Source organism: Lygodium microphyllum, chromosome 10 (assembly GCF_053477565.2).
Source record: "Lygodium microphyllum isolate KBCC chromosome 10, Lygodium_microphyllum_v1.1.10, whole genome shotgun sequence".
NCBI lineage: Eukaryota > Viridiplantae > Streptophyta > Polypodiopsida > Schizaeales > Lygodiaceae > Lygodium > Lygodium microphyllum.
Genome location: NC_141144.1, coordinates 63,133,360 through 63,153,342, shown reverse-complemented (window position 1 = coordinate 63,153,342; position 19,983 = coordinate 63,133,360). Strand labels below are relative to the sequence as shown.

Below are 19,983 nucleotides of genomic sequence, written 5' to 3'. Positions count from 1 at the left end.
GACCTCATCTGACATGCAAGTTAAGACCCAACCAATGTCCATGCTCACACATCGCTTCTCCTCATAATGAGGGTCTTACAACTTAGAGTACCATGGATCAATGGTGGCACCTTACGAGGATGGGATATTGAGTATATCTAACAAGAGGCTCTTTTCTTATTTGCAATTCAAGCTCCTTAGTTATAGCTAATCGTGAAGATGGATGATGGAACTAAGGATGCACTACAACAAAAAGGTTCCATAGACGCGCTTGTAGACACAATATTGGAATTGTGTTAAAAAATGTCGGGTGCGTTTATTACCGCGTCTACTAGCACGTCTACAATTACGCGTCTACAAGCGCGCTTATAGTGAAAACTACATGCGCATATAGACACGCATATACACCTGAATATAGATGCTGCTATAGATGCACTTATAGATGCGCATATACACGCGCATATACACGTGCATATACATGCGCACATACATGCACACATACATGCGCATATACATGCACATATACATGCGCACATACATGCGCACATAGATGCAATTTCACTTGCAAATTAGACGCAAATATAGACGCAGAAAACAGTGTATGAAAAAAAATCTCAAAGGAGATGTGGTTGTTTAATGCGAGTGCATCTACAGGCGCGTCTACTCTGTGGATCAGACGCACTCTTACACGTGCCAGCTCCACAAAACTCAAAAAAACCTAGGAGGTTTTATGGATCTTCAACACTTGCGCGTCTACGAGAGCGTTTACTCTGTATATCAGACGCGCTTGTAGACGTGAATTAGCAGTGAAGCACAAAATAAAACTAGGAAAAGCAAGCAACAACTAACATACCCAAAGCTAAGAAGGAACCAAAATACAACTCAAAGTAAACACAGAGAGAGAGAGAGAGAGAGAGAGAGAGAGAGAGAGAGAGAGAGAGACAGAGAGAGAGAGAGAGAGAGAGAGAGAGAGAGAGAGAGAAGAGAAGAAGGACTCACCTTGAATATTTGTTGTGCTGGGCAGTGACACAACTACAAACTCCTTCTTCTCCTCCATCTCCTTGCTCTTTGGCTATTCTCCTCGTTGCAACAAACATACCAAAAGCTAAGAAGGTAGCAAAATACAACTCAAAGCAAAGATAGAGAGAGAAAGAGAGGGAGGGAGGGAGGGAGGGAGGGAGAGGGAGAGAGAGAGAGAGAGTGAGTGAGAGAGACAAGAAGAAGGACTCACCTTGAATCGGTGTTGTGATGGGCGGCGACAGGGCTACAAACTCCTTCTCCTCCCTCTCCTTTCTCTTTGCCTTTTACTTCCTCCTCTCTTTACCCTTTCTTCTTTGCCTCTTCCTTTCTCCTCTCTTTGTGTCGTGCGCCTGTCAAAAAAACCCAAAAGAAACGCAAGACAGAACTACTTTGAAAAGAATGACACACAACAAGATTTTTCAAAATTTTTTAAAATTTTATTGCGCGCCTGTGCGCGTGTCTATAAGCGCGTGTATATAGAGCACGAATTGCTTATAGACGCGCTTATATATGCATAGTTAAACGCACTTATAGATGCGCATATACATGCGCTTATACATGCACAAATACATGCGCATATACATGTGCAAATACATGCGCACATAGATATGTATTCACTTGCAAATTAGACGCAAATATAGACGCACAATTGCGTCTATATTTTTCAAAATTTTTTAAAATTTTAGTGCGCGTGTCTATAACTGTTGCTTGTTGTAGTGACGCATCTGAAAACACGTCTATTTTCGCGTCTATTTGCACGGATATATAGACGTAAAATTCGCGTCTATTTACACGCTCTTTTACACGCACATACAGACGCGATGATAGACACGCCCGACTTTGCGTGTCTATGCCTCGTTTCTGTTGTAGTGATGCTTATCAAGAGAGATTTTAGTAGTTACAAGAGGTGCAAGTGACTCAAGAATCTGTCATTTGAACATCATGAGAAAATAGAAGATGAATGTGGTAAGAGGATGAACCAAGGACACAAGGATAAGGGAATAAGGAAAGGTAGTTTGGTGATGAGTTACTTCAATAAATTGGGTTGTACTTTCCAATATAAGTTCTAGGTTAAGTGGGGAAGGACCATTCAAACTTGTGAGGAAATATATTAATGCTAGCTATTTGTTGGCAAACATAGGAATCATATGAGGAGAGTGAACATGTACAAGTTGAAGAAGTAGGACTCCTAAATTATGTCAAAAGTAGTGAAGGACAACTACACCACAAAATAAGAAACCGTGAAGGAATATTCGTTAGATAATGAGGAGGATTCTTTTGCAAGCCCACTATAGCTTTTCTTGAAATGAGCATGAGTGCTCTAAAATGAATTGGAGGTGGCTAACATTAGAGTAAAGATGGAATGGTTTCACATGTAGAAGCTATAGTGTAAGATGATAATACTAGCTCTGTGCATTTTGCTAGACTAGATTTGGATTTGGATGGTTTCTCATGTAGAAGCTATAGTGCAAGATGACAACTAGCTTTGAGCATTTTGCTAGGCTGTATTTGGATGGTTTTAACACATATAAGCTTCTTATGTTTTGATCAAAGAGAATGCTCACTAAGTTTTCTCCCATGATTATAAATTTTTTCTTAAATCATTAAAGACATCTATGGAACAAATTTTGATTTAGAGATTGGAGCCTCAATATTATACAAATGATAGTAGGTGTATCACCATGAAGTTTCTTATGATAGCATGGAAAGTCAAAGGCCATGCATTCAGAGGTGGTTATTATTGAAGTTGGTGTGCTTGGGGACATGTATGACATATATGAGTCTACTTCATATCTCCAAGATGGTAAAGTGTTTGGCCGAGGATGTTAGAGTACAAAATGTTATCCTTAATGCCATCTTCAAACTCCATGGGACAATCTTCGAATAAATTCTACTTTGTTTAGCCAAAAAATAAGCTCAAACTCAAGACATGTGCAAATGTTAGAAAATTTTTGACAAAAAATGTGTCCGCCAAAAATTTTCAACTCATCCAAATGACCTAAAAACCATCTCTAACTCTAATTACATACAAGCTACAAAAATGTTCAATATGTCGATTATTCAAGCATGTCACAAGATCATTAATTAGTTTTTAAATGGGCATCAAATCTATCTTATATTTCGCATTTTATAACCATGATTGTTCTTAAAATCTAGCATCATAAGCTTAGTAAAGAAGACTGCTTCTCAAAATAATCAATGAATTTATTTTTTCTAATATAGGTACTTTGTCCCATAAAAGGAGTAAAATGAGGCCAATGTTTTCCAAATTCCCTAAACAACACTTATACTTCCACAACATCAACCTAAACTATACAATTGGATTACCACATTAGTTGATAAAGTCCAAGAAAGCTAATGTTGTGTATGTGTCATGAAGCTTTACTTTTAATGAGCTTACAAACTTAACAGTTTGTTGTTAGCTTCCTTATAAACTTTTATACATTTAACATTGGCACCACATTATGGAATTAGCATTTAGGATAAGGAAAAAAGACCATGGGCACTATCTTAATCCTATAAGCTCTTCAAATATATAGACATACTACAAATACTCTGTCATCTTAGGACATAATTTTTGAGAGGTCTCAAACTTTTTAGAAGGGAGATTATAATTTGGAGTATCAAATGGAGGTTTGGTAATAGAAACAACCTATGAGTATGAACTTGGAATTTTATAAGTATGAGGGTTTTTGGGGTATTAGATATTGTTGACAATATTCCTTTATTTTCCAAAAGAATGACCCAAACCAAACGTGTGGCAAAAAATTTGTGGGTTAAGAATCCCAAATAGGGCCAAAAGCAGGTATATTATGGGCACGGCATGAGTCTACAACATCCTTGGTGCCAGAAGGGTTGCTCGTGACGATCACCACCTCAGCACCCCATTTTTTAGCAGTAGTCACAACAATGTCTTTAACATTTGGGCGGCCACCTTCGACTGTGGTGTCGTAAATCCATAAGCATTTGTTAGGGCAAGTCCTTACTAGGCTAGTAAACTCTAGACCATATGTATTCTCAATAGATTTAGTAATCCAAATGAGATAAATATTAGCTTGATTGTGTTGGAGAAGGAAGGAGAGGAAGACACAAATCCCAGAGCCTGTGGCAACAAAGAGGACCTTATGGAACATGTTGGCGAGGTACGATAGGCCAGCAAAGTGGAGGCATCGGACCCAGATGTGAGTTGGTGGCTCGGTTACCAGGTTTTTGGTGAAATCACCCACAGCACCAGCTAATACCATGTGGCCTTGTTTCCCATTAGAGATTGTTCCAAAAGCATGCCATTCTAAGAGGGGAGAGCGGCTGATACGTGTCAAAAGTCCTGGCTTGATACCATTGCCTGGGAACTTGATGATGCTAACATTAGATGAGGGGACTATGGTTTGAATTGCCACTCGTTGGAGGCAAAGCCAAGGTGTGATGATCAAGAGAGTGATGGCACATGTGAACCAAAGCTCTTCTCGAGAAAGGAGGATGGATGATTGAAGGACATATGCTTTCTTGGTGCTATTGTAGCTATTAACTAGGAAGATGAAGGCCCAAACCAAGGCCAAGGATGCCCATCCTGCGAACCTGAATCAAAATTGGAATGTTAGAGTTTGAATGGAGCTACAAACCAAGATTTTTGAACATTTTTGTAGAAAACAATCCTGTACTTTGATCCTTGAGAACTTTGATAACACAAGCGCTTTGCAAGGGAGCTCCTGCATAACTTGTTTTTTGCATGGGGATGATATTGCAAGGGAGCTATCAAATAGCTAACTTTTCACTTCCCTTTTGAAATGGGCAATGACAATCATACATGCACCAAGGGGAGGGGTAAGGCTCCTAGGATCCCTACCCGAGCAAACTACTAGGTGATGCTAGTTTGGAATGGATGGCTCTCTTGGATGAGTCCTACCACACGTTTGCTTATCATACATTCAGGACCGAGGAATTTGAAAATCTGTACGCTCCTGCAAAACTACAGATGAAACTAGAATTTCTACGAAGGTTTTCATAAAACTTGGACGCAACTTTAGAGATGGATGGACCTGTGAACCAGCTCGAAGACGTTGTGGTGCAAATGTCTCAGGACCGGGAAAGCCGCCAGAGAGCTTGCGAGCAGTAGAATCAGGATGCTCGATGCGACGAGCTGGACGGCCATTGGAGCTGCAGCTGCTGCATCGCCGTCACGCCTCATGAGAACGAGGGCATAGACGAGCCAGGCAATGGAGGAGGCGCCGCAGCCGCTGTGGATACCGCCCAAGTTCTGGAGGAAGGCAGTCACGTACACCTTCAACCGGAGTGGGACACGCCTGCCCCAGGGGGTGCGGCAGCCCAGGAGGACCACGGCCAGCATGAAGATCACCCGCAGGAAGGCCTCGCTACGGCACAGGACGACGGCCAGGATGTTGCCCACCGAGAAGAGGGCGGCTCGCTTCTGGGCGTAGGCCAGCTGGCCGAGGGACGCCGCCAACAGGATGCAGAGGTTGAGGAGGAGAGAGAGCAGGAAGAGGCGCTTGTAGAGCGTGAACCAGCCCTGCTGCGTTGTGCTCACGCGCGAGCCGAAGCTCCGCAGCTTCCCGTCCGCGCGCCGCTGCTGACGCTCCTGCGTCGACTTGCAGGTCTCATCTGCATGTTGTCCGCCCTCAGGCAGAAGAGATGCTATGCTCAGCTCTACCTCGCTTATAGCGCCGTCAGCTAGATATTCCTGACCAGTAGTTTTTCCCTGATTAGCAGTTTTTCCTTGATCAGTAGCTGTTCCCTGACCACCAACTTCTCTTACATGGTCTTTAGCCCCGCTCCCATCTTCATCCTTATCTGTATTGAGCAGGTTTGCACCTATAGAGGCACTCTCATAATCCAGGTCTATACATATCGAGGGACCCTCGTAATCCCCGCTTCCGTTTACTCCGTCAACTGCGCCATACTCCAGTTCCTCGGCTGTCATGCCATTCCAGCTCAATTTCCTCCTCCGGCTGTTGGATCTACTTAGAGTTCCAGCTTCCATATTTATGCTATCCACTTATTACGAACGTGATTACAGATATCTACTTATGACGAGCGAGGAACTGTCTGGATACCACAGGCATCACCTTACTACTAATGCATGCGCTACCGACTAATTATAGACTACCATAGACATAACCTTAATACTAATGAATGCGCTGGATATCACGAGGCTAGACTATAGACTACCGGAACTTACATAATTCACATGACCAGAATTATATGAGTATATCCATCCAAAGATTTTGAGATCTATAAACTATGCTTCTGAATTACTAGCATCGTAAAGGTCTATACAGATTTGGCATCTATAAATTATACTTCTGAACTAGCATTACATTGCAGAAGGTCCATGAGGATGATAACAAATCGGCTATACAACGTGGGCACTGGGCAGTTATATTTCGACAACGTCGATGCGAATGACAGTAAGATATACATGTGGGGCACTGGACAGTCATATCTCCATAGCCATGCTCTCTTTACTGATTAGCCTTACGTTGCAGTTACAGAGCGACGGAACCACTTTCGGGTTGGTCATCGACATGCTCGAAGGGATTTCTCCCGTTTCTATGGAAGCTTGAATATGGGTATGGAGATGAACATTCTGTGCAGGTCATGTCGTTGAAATTTGCGCAACATAATTTGTCCTTAATGTTTCTAGATGTTTAAGCCCCAATAAATTTTAGCTCTTCGGAAATATTCAAGTTTCAAGGAATTATTTTAGTCCTATCAAGGCTGGAGTACAATCTTATTTGCTTCGTTATTAGCCAAAAATATGAGGTTGGTATGAACAGTCACAAGCATGATCGGAATTTAGCGCCTATCATTGCCATTGGGCTTCAATAAAAAAATCCATGATGCTTTGGACCCTTTTGTGGGTTTCTTAATTGTAAATGTTATGTCAATGTTAACAATTTCAGGTTACAAAACTCCCACTCTAAACATACTTACACACACACATACATACGAATGATAAATGACTTTAATATTTAAAATTCCAAATAGCATGGAAGATCTATATTATATACACAACTTTAGTTATACATGTTACACAATACGATGATAATGTAAGTATACACATTTACTCAATAGAGAAATTGGATTTATACATATACTTTCTTAGCAGGTCCTAATCTTTGAGATTCCAAATAGTATGTAAGATCTATATTGCTTAGATAACCTTAGCTATACATGTTAAATAATACAATATTATATGCATTTATTCGATAAAGAAATAATATTTAGATATACCTATGGCCTTGAAATCTTACTATATCTTTTGTGCTTTATCTTTGACACCTTGCCCTAAAATTTTAAGTATTGTTTGACACACAACATGGATGTGATGCCCATTTCGGGCTTTAGTTTAGACATGGGGTGCAAGAGGGCCCAACATGAGACATTAAAAGCCACATGAGATATGTGCTCACTCTTTTGATAAATTGATCTTGGTATTTTAATGAAGTGATTGTAATTATCTCTCTTTTTTATGCATAATGTCTTTGTTTGTTTTGTATTTTTGTTCATAATGTCTTTGTTTGTTTTGTGGCATCCTCTTTCAAATATATCTATTATTTATTCCCTCACCCATGTTGTTGGATCAAATGCTTCCAAATATAGATTGTTAACTATAACTCATTAAAATGACTAGTGCTTTTCAACATATGCATGTGATAATGAACTACAAAACTAGACAAATTAAAATGATTATATTTCCATCACGTAATCATGAGAAGTATCGATGGCGAAGTAGTAGATGATACTCTCATATTCGTCATAAATTATTGGGTTCTCTCTCTAGATTTGTAGACAATATGATGTCCATAGCATATATATTATCTGCAATATGTGCTTAAAAATACATTTAGTAGAAAGTTTATGATATTTCAAGTTTTCCTTCATACTTTATTGATACTTTATTTTATAAGAGCTTGCATGCAAACTTGAAATCTCTTTGTGGTTGTGGTTCCAACTACATTTGCTCATATATATACTCATTATTCTTTTCAAGAAGTACCCATGTATACCATAACTCTCATATTATTGAAGCGTATACAGAAATGAGGGCTCATTACTCAAGCACATCTATGACAAGAATATAAGAAAAAATATTTTGAAATGTCAAGCCTTGCCATTAATATATGTGCCAAAGTATTTATTAGAGCATTGACATTAAATTATCCATGGGACTAGGTGTCGAAATATATGCCCTATATTTGTTGCTAAATAGCAACTTGCATATTAACATATACTCAAATGGATATTTTACCATATGTAGAGAAATTATACTAATGCTTATATTGATGAGTGCAGAGAAAACAAATTAGTAGGGATCTAGCCCTTTTAATGGCCAAATCCTTGTTGCCTATATCTACTATCCTATAAGACATGGACTATTGTCCAAACCCTTGAGGTGAGGGGGGTGGGGGGTCACTCCAAAATATGTAAGTCTATCATGTGGGTTCAACACAAGGAATTTTTTAGATCCACAAATTCTTAGATCCTTTTTACATATAGAATTTAATGGAAACATTCACAGGTTGAATAAGAAAACAATGTGTTTTATTCATGATAAATTTAGAGGAAAAGGATTTTGAAATTAGACCTTGAATGCACATGATAGTAGGGGTTTAAGATAGTAAGGGTGCATATATATTGTATTTTCCCCACTCCAAAAACCCCCCCCTCCCCCCCCCCCTTCCCCCCCCAAAAAAGAGAGTTCAAAACTATACAAAACCCCAAGCACCAACAAAATATAAATGAGGCACTTGAATCTATAGTACGACTAAGTTATTATGAATCACTTATAAGTAGGATGAAAATACAATGATATTCAAATAATATAAAGATAAGTAATTATAGATATATCCAGATCATATGACTATAAATACTACAATTAAACATTTATATAAAAGTATAAATCTCAATGGTAAAGCTGAATATCTATAAAATAATGAGCTTCATAATCGAATATCTTAGTCTCATGAATGCAATCCCTCCTCTGTGGCAAATGGTACAGCAAAGAAATAAACATAGATTATAAGAACTCTTGAATTAATCTTGAAACGAAAGCATGTGAGTAGATAATAGATATGGCCACCTTTCTTCCCTATGCCTGTAGTTTCTACATAAGCTACATAATCCCTTCTCACATTGTACGATCTTTTTCTATATTACTATTGGAAAAAAATACACACAATTAATAGTAAAGTAAATGGATAGAATATTGAAATAGCTTACGAAATCCAAATCAACTATAACTAGTGTATGTACCACTTCATTTTATTATCGGCACTTATCAAGATTTTCCTATATATGATATTGATATTCTTTCATTGGTCCCTACAAAGCCACCTAGGATCTTGTAACCCATTTTTATAGGCATCACACACCTTTGAAAAAAGGAAACTGAAGTGTTTTCAAATATGGATCTACATATAAGCATTGGAAAATATTGGCAAATGACTGCGAAAACTCAAAATGAAGAGTGTGGATGATATACACTTTCAAAGACAAGTCCCCGTCTCTCCATTTCTTTGCAATGCACCCATACCTATACATGATGGGAGAAGTCATGGATGACATGAGCTTTGAAAATATAGTGGTCTTAGATCAAAAGGGGTGATCATTAGCGGCTAGGCTCTATAGGGAACTAGACCTGGCTACATCCATATCAAGGTTGTCCTTATGTAGTATAGTAAAGACACGACAGAGATGAGATATGCCTTAGCTAGGGATGGATGAATAATATCAACTTGGTCTAGGGTAGTAGTTGGCAAACTATGAAACTAGCTCAACAAGTAACAAAACCCACAAAGCCAATATGCTCTTGTAAATCCAATTTCAACTCCCTAGTACAAGAGTAGGTGCTCCAACACTGCATATGAAATATACCACAATATGTCTCATGTGCCAGCATGATGAATCATATTGTGAGTTGAGGTCCATAGTAGCCATAAAGTAATGTAGCTTATCATATGTGTAGTGTCATCCCATGTTGACAAGTGTAGTAGCTTATCTCACCTTGCAAGTCAATATATTGATATCAATCAACACCACATTTTGGGCATGCAATCAATTGTGTTTTCTAAGGGAACATAGTCATTAGAACATGTGTCACTGCTATTCAGCTAGCCAACATTATAATGTTCTTTTTGCCTCATCATGAGGATAAGATATTGCATTTGCTCTTGGTAAAACATAAATTCCTCCAATATATGAAGTATCAAGGTTATGGGCTTCAACCATGCACCATTATCGTATATGCTACAAACCTTGAATTTTCTAGCTAAATAAAGTTGTCATACTTGTACCCTCCAACCATAAAGAGATTTGCAAGTTTAGTAATAATAAAGATGCATGTAGCCTAGATATGTTCAATGCCTCATAGTGTGACATGTTGGCCTCCTCCTTTAAGGCATCAACACAAGGTTCATTTTGATCCAAGAGACGATTTATCTTTTGATCCATCTTTGGCTTGATGGGATCACTCGATTGGTTCATGCTTAGCTCATCCATCAAATGCCTCCTCCTATGACTGTCTCCTTTAATCATTTGTGAATGGATAATCATCTCCACTTGCCATAGCTTATCACCTTCGATTGTGCTAGCTAGCTAAAAGGCTCCAACTCTTTGCTCATCCTATGGTACATGTATATTTTACTTATAAGCATTGATAAATGTTTCATAAAGGCTTGTACAAATGAATAGATTTAAGAGTCGCACCAAAGATGAGTTATATTCTTGTATGAGTCATTCTAAGTAGGAGGCATCAAACATCCCATAATGTCATATATACTTTAAGGTGGTGCCATATTATTGTCTAAGGATAGTCTTGCACTGGGTTACATAGGTAAGGTATTCTTTAATTGTTAAATCTCTCAATTAAGTTTGTTGGCCTCATATACTTGCTCGAACTACTCTAGAAGACTATATGGATATCTCAAGGTCTATATTTCTCCACATTTTTGGTAATAATGAGAATTTTAAATTGCTCTTTGGTACCAAGCATGATACCTAGTCCCATTAGCAAGTTATTAGCTATCTACGCTCCTACTTGGAGTATGCTAGAATTATTTTTAAAATCACAATTGTACTAGATTTGATAGGGAATATGATGCCAGGAGGCATATTCCATGGTGGATTCCGTGAGGTTTTACGGTGGATTCCGTAAACTTTGATGACCGGGGCTCATACACAAAGTGGATTCTTTGTGCGAGAAGTTGATGGGGACGCATGTCCTTTTCGGGCGTTTCATTAATTTAGTGTGTACATGGGTGATTCCATAGCGGGTGATTTCGCAAAATGCATATTAAATTAATAAACGTTTATGAGTTTAGAGTGCGCACTCGTAATAAATTAAGGTTAGGATTTATTTCTAACCAGTTGATTTATTTATGTAGCTGAAGACTGCTAGGTATTCACTTTTGTCGGTTTAATTGTATTATTTTACTAATGATTGTGAATGCTTCAGTTGATGTGTAGAGATAGCAGCAGTGGCGAAGGAAAGCATTGGAGTCTAGCGAGTATTCGACCTATGGATTATATTTTGATAGGCGCCATGCCTATATTTTGTTATGTCTATTGAGGCATCGATTATTTATTATTATTTTGTATGCGCTTATGCGCACAGATATGTTATTTCTATTTGGACATTGTGATTGGGCGTGCCAGACTCTTTGGGCACCGTCCACTAGCTTTATTTCTATTTTTGTAAAAGTAAACTCAAAAGCTAAAAGCTTGTCATATTTTTGTAAATTGGGCTATTATTGAGCATAAAGATGGAATATACATAAAATACATGCTTTGTGAAGCGCTCACACAAGGCATGGGGGGAGATTGAACCCAATTGGTCTCTTGCTCTTGTCATTCATGATTTTTACATTATAATTTGTGCAAAAAGGTAGAGTTCATTGTTCTTGGGGACCTTTCGGGATTCACTACGTAAGCATACAGCAACCGATTTGCGCACCAGAAATACCCAAAAACACATAAGCCTTGTAACCCCGAATTTGAGCTACGCTCATCTCGCTAACCTGATTTTGAGTGAGAAAGGTCTTTTGAATTTTACACGATGACGGAACCACATATGGATGATCCTATGGCTGAAGACGACCTACCTAAGCCTACGATGGAGCAAAAGCTGGGCTTAATCATGATGCAATTGGAAGAAGAACAAAAGGCTAGGCAAGCATTGCAAGCGCAATTGACAAAATTACAAAGAGCATCTACGTCCGACAAAGAAGAACCTCAAGCTGAAGATTTGATTCGACGTACCATCGACGCTACTCTTGAAGCTCAAACCATTCGCAAGGAATCAAAGATAAGTAAACGAAGTTTCAAATTTCGTACTTTCAATGGCATACGAGAAGGAAAGACTGTTTTATCATTCATTAGTCAATTTGATGGATATTTCCATGAGGAAACCTATCCAAAAAAAGATAAAATCAAGTGTGTTACTAATCATTTGGTAGACAGAGCATCACTTTGGTGGACTGTAGTACGCAAGAGCATAGAATGTCTTGCTACTTGGGAAGATTTCAAGAAGAAGTTCATGCAGAATTTCCTTCCACCACAATTTCATGAGAAAGCTATCAAGCAATGGGATCTACTTCAACAACGGGATCGTGAGCCTATACCTCAGTATACAAAGCGTTTTTGGAATGCACTCCTCCAGCTACGCATGCTTGAAGATGTACCAGAGATGACACATAAGCGGAAGTATATGTTTGGACTTCTTGGACATTACTACGCTGAAGTGAACATGTTCAAGCCTGCTACCCTTGAAGACGCCATTTCATTAGCTCACGACACTGAAGATAAGCTACGCGGTAGAGACAGACGACCACAACAATTCCAAGCCAATGGTAATTATGGATCTAAACAATTCAATTCCAATTTTAGAAGATTTAATCCAGGTCGTTTCTCTTCATCATCTTTCCGTAAGAATTGGGGTAAACCACCTGCATTACCACCCAATGTCGACCCAAATCCTAAGCCTATTCCACAGCCAAATCCAAATGTACCTAGACTTCCCGCCATTGCAAATAATGTAACCAAAGCCAAGTCAATAGTATGCTATAAATGCCACCAGCCTGGACATCTCGCAGCAAATTGTCATTCAAAGAAGCCACCAACTCATATCAACTATCTTGGAGCCATGGACGAAGACGAACATGAGGATATGCCTGATTTCACTGAAGATGAGGACGACACTACTACTACTTCTGATACTTTACCAGGTATGCCTACTCCACATTCATTATTGACTATGAAATGTTTGGTGCATGGCAAGGAAAAGACTATTTTACATGATGACGGTAGTACTCATGATTTTATTTCAGCAAAATTAGTAAAAGAATTGAAATTACAGACTGTACCTACGCATTATCGCATAAAAGCTGCATTTTTAGGCACTAGGTATAATGGTACACAGGAAGTGCAAGACTTAGAGATTCAAATTGGTTCATACACTGAAAGAAGAAATTTCTTAGTTGTTCCATTACAGTCGAGTGACATTATTTTAGGAATGCCTTGGCGACACCAGCATAACCCAGATATAGATTATTCCACACACACAATGAATATTAATTTTCAAGGAAAATCTATTACATTATATGGTATGCATGCATCTAATGTTTTTCCACTGCTTTCGCATACTCAAGCTAAACGTGCATTACGCAAGAGTAGTAAATCATATCTCATTTGGGTAAATGAATTGCAAGTTAAGGAAAATCATATGCACCCTAGGCATAAGAAATTTCTTGCATATTTTAAGGACAGTTTTGCAGAAGACCTACCACCAGGTTTACCTCCTTCACGTCCAGAAGACCATAAGATAGATTTGATCCCTGGCACACAACCACCTTGCAAAGCACCATATAGACACAACCCGATAGAGCAAAAAGAAATCCAGCATCAAGTTGAGGAATTACTAAATAGAGGTTTGATTCGACCTAGCAGTTCTCCATTTGGTGCACTTGTATTGTTAGTCAAGAAAAAGAATAATACCTATCGTATGTGTATTGACTACCGAGCTTTAAATAAGATCACTGTAAAGAATAGGTATCCTATTCCTAGAGTTGATGACCTTATGGACAAACTGCAAGGATCTTCTATATTTAGTAAAATTGACCTTAAGTCTGGTTATCATCAGGTGAGGCTAGATAAATCTGACATATTTAAGACTGCATTTAGAACACAGTTTGGTCATTACGAATTTTTGGTCATGCCATTCGGATTGACTAATGCACCTGCTACCTTTAGTAGAATGATGAACCGTATCTTTTTGAAATATCAGTACTGTGTAATTGTTTTCTTTGATGATATTTTGGTGTTTAGTCAAAATGTGAAAGAACATTATGAGCATTTGCCATTGGTTTTTTAGTTATTAAAAGAAAATCAACTGTTTGCAAATCCTGAAAAGAGTGAATTCTTTAAGACAGAAATTGAGTATTTAGGTCATATTGTATCATCTCATGGAATTAAAGTTGATCCTAAGAAAATTGATGCAATATTGAATTGGCCTCTTCCTAAAAACGTGCATGAGTTACGCTCATTCCTTGGTCTTGCTAGTTTCTATAGGAAGTTTGTACGTAATTTTTCATTACTTGCTTTACCATTAACCAAACTTCTCAAGAAAGGAATTGTTTATCAATGGACCGAAAATCAGCAGAAATCCTTTGACTTACTGAAACATGCATTAACCAATGCCCCTGTTCTACAGTTGCCTGACTTTAATAGACCATTCTTTCTAGTAGTGACCGATGCTAGTGGATCATGAATAGGAGCCGTACTTATGCAAGACAATCATCCTATAGCATATTCTAGTTGTAAGCTGAAACCTTCTGAGCTGAAATATTCCACATATGACAAAGAATTATTAGTAGTTGTACAAGCATTAAGACAATGGAAACACTACTTAATGGATTCAGAATTTATGATAAAGACCGATCAGCAAAGTATTAGACATTTACTTAGCCAACCTCAAATCTCTGACCGTCATATCAAATGGGCTTCCTTCATTCAAAGTTTTCATCCTATCATTCAATACCAACCTGAAAAAGAAAATGTAGTCACTGATGCATTGAGTAGAAGACCTGCAATTCATAATATTTCTGTCATATCTTTTGATTCTTTAATTGCTATGAAAGATACATATCACCAGGATATTACTTTTCATTCTGATTGGAATAAATTAGTTCAAAATAATTTCATTCTTGTTGATTCATTGTCATATAATGATGGATTTATGTTTTATGAAAAGAGCCTGTGTGTTACTATTCCATTCCGATCTTTTGTTTTGAATGAAATTCATTGTCCCCCATATCAAGGTCATAGAGGTATCATATCTACCTTACGTACATTAACTGAAGATTTTTATTGGCCGCATATGGATGTAGATGTATCTAACTTTGTTTCTGAATGTTTGATTTGTCAAAGAGTTAAGAGACATCATGGTAAACAATATGGATTACTTATGCCTTTGTCTATTCCATCTAAACCTTGGGAACAAATCTCTATGGATTTCATTACTAGTTTACCAAATACTAAATCTAACTATGATATGATTTGGACAGTTGTAGATAGATTTAGTAAACAAGCATATTTCATTCCATGTAAGAAAACTTTAACAGCATCACAAGCAGCACAGTTATTTTTGAAAACTGTTTTTACTAACCATGGATTGCCAAAAGTTATCATTTCAGATCGTGATTCTAGATTTTGTAACAATTTTTGGATTACCCTGTTTGCTAATCTACGCACAAAGATTGATTTCTCATCTGCATTTCATCCAGAAACTAATGGACAAACAGAAGCCACAAATAGCACCATTCTAGATCTTTTACGTGCATATACTGTCTCTAAACCTCAGACATGGGACACTCATTTGCATTTATTACAATTTGCATATAACAATACATCGCATACATCTACAAAGAAACCACCGTTTGAAGTCATTTATGGATATAGATTATCTACACCTGCTGCATATTTGTCTAATAGAATTCAGAGTGCTGATGATATTGCTAGTATGCATAATAATATATTTGATGAGGTTAAGGATATGATTGCTAAAGCCCAGCAATCATATACCAAACAAGCCAATAAGAAAAGACAAGCAATGAATTTCAAAGTTGATGATTATGTTTGGCTGAGAATAGAAAAACGTAGACTGCAAAGTGTAGATAGACATCCAGTTGTCAAACTAGCTCCTAGATACTATGGACCATTTAGGATCATTTATAAAGTTAATGATAATGCATTCAAGTTAGAATTACCATCTCATTGAAAAATTCACAATACATTTCACATTAGTTTATTGAGACCATTTAGAGGCCAATTACCTGTCCATCCTGTTTATGAAAACCCACCTTTATTAGAGAAAGAGATTGAAATACTTGAACCAGAAGCTATCATAGACACTGACTTTATGACCACTAGAACTGGCCAAAGGTATTCTAGATATCTAGTTAAATTTAAGAACCATCCTGTAGAGGAAGCACAATGGATGCACGCTAGAGACTTAAATGCTTTCCCCACTCTGTTAGCTCCACATTGAGCTAATAGCAATTGAGGTCAATTGCTATCCCACGCCGGGGGTATGATGCCAGGAGGCATATTCCACGGTGGATTCCGTGAGGTTTTACGGTGGATTCCGTAAACTTTGATGACCGAGGCTCATACACAAAGTGGATTCTTTGTGCGAGAAGTTGATGGGGACGCCTGTCCTTTTCGGGCGTTTCATTAATTTAGTGTGTACATAGGTGATTCCATAGCGGGTGATTTCGCAAAATGCATATTAAATTAATAAACGTTTATGAGTTTAGAGTGCGCACTCGTAATAAATTAAGGTTAGGATTTATTTCTAACCAGTTGATTTATTTATGTAGCTGAAGACTGCTAGGTATTCACTTTTGTCGGTTTAATTGTATTATTTTACTAATGATTGTGAATGCTTCAGTTGATGTGTAGAGATAGCAGCAGTGGCGAAGGAAAGCATTGGAGTCTAGCGAGTATTCGACCTATGGATTATATTTTGATAGGTGCCATGCCTATATTTTGTTATGTCTATTGAGGCATCAATTATTTATTATTATTTTGTATGCGCCTATGCGCACAGATATGTTATTTCTATTTGGACATTGTGATTGGGCGTGCCAGACTCTTTGGGCACCGTCCACTAGCTTTATTTCTATTTTTGTAAAAGCAAACTCAAAAGCTAAAAGCTTGTCATATTTTTGTAAATTGGGCTATTATTGAGCATAAAGATGGAATATACATAAAATACATGCTTTGTGAAGCGCTCAGACAAGGCATGGAGGGAGATTGAACCCAATTGGTCTCTTGCTCTTGTCGTTCATGCTTTTTACATTGTAATTTGTGCAAAAAGGTAGAGTTCATTGTTCTTGGGGACCTTTCGAGATTCACTACGTGAGCATACAACGACCGATCTGCACACCAGAATAAGTGGGTGATCTTGTTAAGCCTAAGTTTAAGACTAACCTCTTAATATCATCAATCTTCCTTTGCAAATTTTCCCTTTCTCTTTTCATGGCTATGGTTAGTTCTAACAATCGGCTTAGAGTGCTCACGTCCTAAGTCTAACAATTGAGATTGAGGATGCTTAGCCCTTGTTCTTTGAGAGTATGTAATATCTCGTATGTGGCCTCCTTCATTTATTGGTTAATTGTAATGTTCCCACCTTGCTAGTTTGGATGTTATGCATTACTCATCTATTATATTCACAAAGATTCCCGAGGACCTTACAAGTTTTGTTACACATATGCAATATTCTAGAGCTATAATAATATTTAGGTACTTTGAATACCCTATTTTTATTATTTTTAAGATATTTGTAGGAATGTTCTATGAAAAAACATGGAGATTAAATCTTGTGTCTTTCAAAACTACTCAGGCACTTAAGATAAAGTGATAGAATTGTAAGTTCAGACACTGTGATTCTAATGTTTTGAATGGATTTGAATTCTAGGTTCTAAGTTTTATCCTCTTTTGTAAGAATTTGTACACATGTACTAAGCCCAAGCATATATGAGTGTTTTTCTTTTTTAACTCTCATTGTCAAAACTCTATGTTGAGCTAAAGCTCTCAATAAACACTCTAAATATCTTACTTCATGTGCTGAGGCAAGCCCCCTCTCTCTATCTATAGAAGCAATAGATGATGAGCCCCAAAGGCACATGATTCTACTTTGAGGTATGACTGCTCTATATGTAGAAGATAGAGGAGCTTCTCTCTCTTAGTTTCTCTCCTCTTTTCAACTATCTCATGGGAGCTTTATTGAGTTTTGCATAGCTCTTTCTCTCCTCTATACACTCACATGGAAGCTCTATCAATATCCATTTAATTTTCCCTTTTTTCCATACTCTCTTAGAAGGTTTGTTGAAATCTACTGAGATTTTTCCCTCTTCTCCATCCTCATGGAGAATCTCTACTAAAAATCTATCGACCATTTTTTCTCTTCTCTATAATTGCATGGAAGCTTAATATTCATATCGTGTAAGATTTTTAGCTATAGAGTAGCCATCATCCTACCATGTAGCACATTATCATCCTTTTTAATAAACCATGTTGAATACCTACGGACATTGATGATGGACTACCTAGTTAGATGAGTCCACTTGTCTATACTTAGCACATCGATGGTCATTATAATTCTCACATGGCCTTTGACTTATCACTTATCATATTTGGTTTGTTGCACCTACCTACAGAGGTGACATAGTTATAATGGCGATTAATATAGTAAGTTATACATTGTTTGACTCGGTAGGCCACTTTCCTTTACATTGAATCTTATTTATAATTTGTGTACATTGTATTGTGAGTAAAAGAAGAAGAAGAAACTTGCAAGAAAACATTTTGGCCTCCATCTCTCTTCGTGTGTTCTTAAGTGAGCTTCCTCTTGTGTGTAGGGTGTGTGTGATTGGTGCAATAGCTCAAGCAAGTCCTTCTAGCATATAATTCCTAACATGATATCATAGCAGCACCACTAAGAAAGGGTGATTTTGAAGGCTACAAACTTCAAGCAAGCAAACAACAGGCAAGAAGCTCTCCCATTCTTTCACTCTTTCTCTTGGCTAATACCTGTGGAGGCATTGAAAGAAGAGCAAAGCAAAAATCTCAGATTACTGTGAGATTTGGTATGCAAACTGCAAGGTTGCGGGCAGCTATTTTAGGGTATACTACGATTTTGACTATGTCAATTGAAAGTGAGTGCACATGTTATAGATTTTGAATTTATAAGTTCTAAGGTATTTTCTTACAAGCAAACACAAGTTTTATTTGCTAACAGGTTGCAGATTACATGTACTATTGAATAGTCAGTGAAAAAGATCAGTTTGGTGTATTATTGTAGACTTGTTGTGAAAGGTTGCAAAAGACTTGCTTGCTATTTTGTATCAATTTTGTGATCATGGCAGAGAACAGTACAAACCCCATCATTGAAAAGCTGGATAAGAATAACTACCCATTATGGAAGTTTCATGCGACAAACTTTGTTATTGGAAAAGACCTCTATGAGCTTATTTCATGTGAAGAAAAGGAGCCAAAGCTAAGTAATCCTACAATTGCAAAATAATTAAAGGAAAGGAAAGAATGGAATGAAAAAGACAAAAAGTTAATGTATTGGCTATCTGCAATCATTGATAATACTATACTGGGACATATAAAAAATGTAGAAACTCTACATGTAGCTTGGACAATCTTCGAGAATATAATCTTAGCAAATACAAAGGCACGGAAGATTCAACTCAAGCAAAAGTTGAATACTTTGAAGAAATGGAAGATATATATAAATGAGTATGTTTTGAAAGTGAGAAGCATTGTAAATGCCTTAGTAGCTATTAATGCAATGCTTGATGATGACAATTTGATTTCATCTACTTTAGGTGGACTTAATAATAAGAAGGCTTGAAAATTGTTTGTTACTTTTGTGTATATGTAGAAGCCATTTCCAAATTTTGA

At 37.5% G+C, this 19,983-nt stretch overlaps 1 protein-coding gene across 1 annotated transcript; it reads right to left on the bottom strand.

The window, feature by feature from the left end:
• Positions 1 to 3,776: 3,776 nt before the first annotated feature.
• Positions 3,777 to 5,995, bottom strand: LOC148030082 (adenylate-forming reductase 06235-like). Its single transcript, XM_087687357.1, has 2 exons — positions 5,037 to 5,995; positions 3,777 to 4,575 (listed from the first exon to the last, which is right to left on the bottom strand). The coding sequence occupies exons 1-2, from the start codon at positions 5,993 to 5,995 to the stop codon at positions 3,777 to 3,779; spliced, it is 1,758 nt and encodes a 585-aa protein (XP_087543483.1).
• Positions 5,996 to 19,983: the final 13,988 nt, after the last annotated feature.

What these genes read in the sequence shown, in the direction of transcription:
- LOC148030082 (XM_087687357.1), bottom strand. Translation starts at nt 5,995, where the DNA reads ATGGAAGCTGGAACTCTAAGTAGATCCAACAGCCGGAGGAGGAAATTG. An exon ending in GTCTTCGAGCTGGTTCACAG is followed by an intron (nt 4,576 to 5,036) that starts GTCCATCCATCT and finishes ATTTTGATTCAG; the next exon opens with GTTCGCAGGATGGGCATCCT.